Here is a 1,026-nt window from a genome sequence, read left to right on the forward strand (position 1 = left end):
GCCCGCGCTCACTTGTGGAAGGAGATGGGCTTCTCTTTGTCGTATCGGTTCCGGCAGCGGTAGGCGGAACACGACTGCACCATCCCGCCGGCCCCGCGGCCGCCGCCGCCCAGCGGCGCTAGGAGGGGCTCTCGGGTGCTGTTCGCTCACCGTCGGGCCACCATCCTCCCCCTCCCCCCCGCCAGTGACCCTCCGAGACGGACAGCAACGGGACGCGGCCTCTCCCAACTCCAAGATGGCGGCACCAGCTTCAGCGCTACTCTCGCGGTGCTACCCCGCGCCGCCCTTGCCCATTGGTGGGTCCCCGCGCGGGGGGCGGATCCTGGTGCGGCGGATCCTCCAATCGGAGCGGCGCTCGGCCCGGCTCCCGCCCCTCGCTCCGGAACCACCTTAGTGGCAGCTGCGGCGCGGAGGCAGAGCGCCCCCAGGGCGGGAGGGGGGCGGGTTTGCGGAGTTGGGCGCGGCGCCCCACCCCTCCTGAACTATTACATGCGAACTAACAATAAACCAGTGTGTTGGATTACAGAAAGTTAATGTAAAGTGTGTTCCGTCGTATCTCTGCCCTGCATTACGCCAGCGAACGACACCGCCCCACAGCAGCGGGCCACTGCCGGGGCGGCACGGGGCCTCGGCACCGATCCTCACGGCCCCCGGAGCGCCTCAGGGCCCGGGCCCCGGCCGCCTTTTTTCTGTCCCCACCTCGCTGTCCCCGTGTGGGGCAGATAGAAGGCGCTGATCGCAGGCCCGCAGCACGCCGGGGGGTTGCTGGCTTCGCCCCATGGCACGCCCAGCGTCGGGGCAAAGTCCGGACAGGAGCCGCGGGAGGTGGCTCCAGGAGTGGGTCCGGGGCCCCCTCAGAAATGGAAGATGGAGATAAGGGTGATGAGACATCCTACGGCCGAACACCGAATTCCCGAAAGCGGCCCCTGGCGGAGCCCCGCACAGCCCCTCTGAGCCGGGGGCCGGCGGCGGGGAACTCGGGGGCGGCGGCGGCGTTGGGGCGGGCAGACGGCGGGCCCGGGGCGG

General features: G+C 70.5%; 1 protein-coding gene across 1 annotated transcript in view; it reads right to left on the minus strand.

The window, feature by feature from the left end:
- THAP1 (THAP domain containing 1) overlaps positions 1-994 on the minus strand; it is a 5,074-nt gene extending 4,080 nt beyond the window's left edge. The window contains exon 1 of the mRNA XM_021380650.1: positions 13-994. Within this exon, the coding sequence (XP_021236325.1) occupies positions 13-83 (71 nt within the window). The 5' untranslated portion in view covers positions 84-994. The remainder of the gene's footprint in view (positions 1-12) is intronic.

Source organism: Numida meleagris, chromosome Z (genome assembly GCF_002078875.1).
Source record: "Numida meleagris isolate 19003 breed g44 Domestic line chromosome Z, NumMel1.0, whole genome shotgun sequence".
Classification (NCBI taxonomy): domain Eukaryota; kingdom Metazoa; phylum Chordata; class Aves; order Galliformes; family Numididae; genus Numida; species Numida meleagris.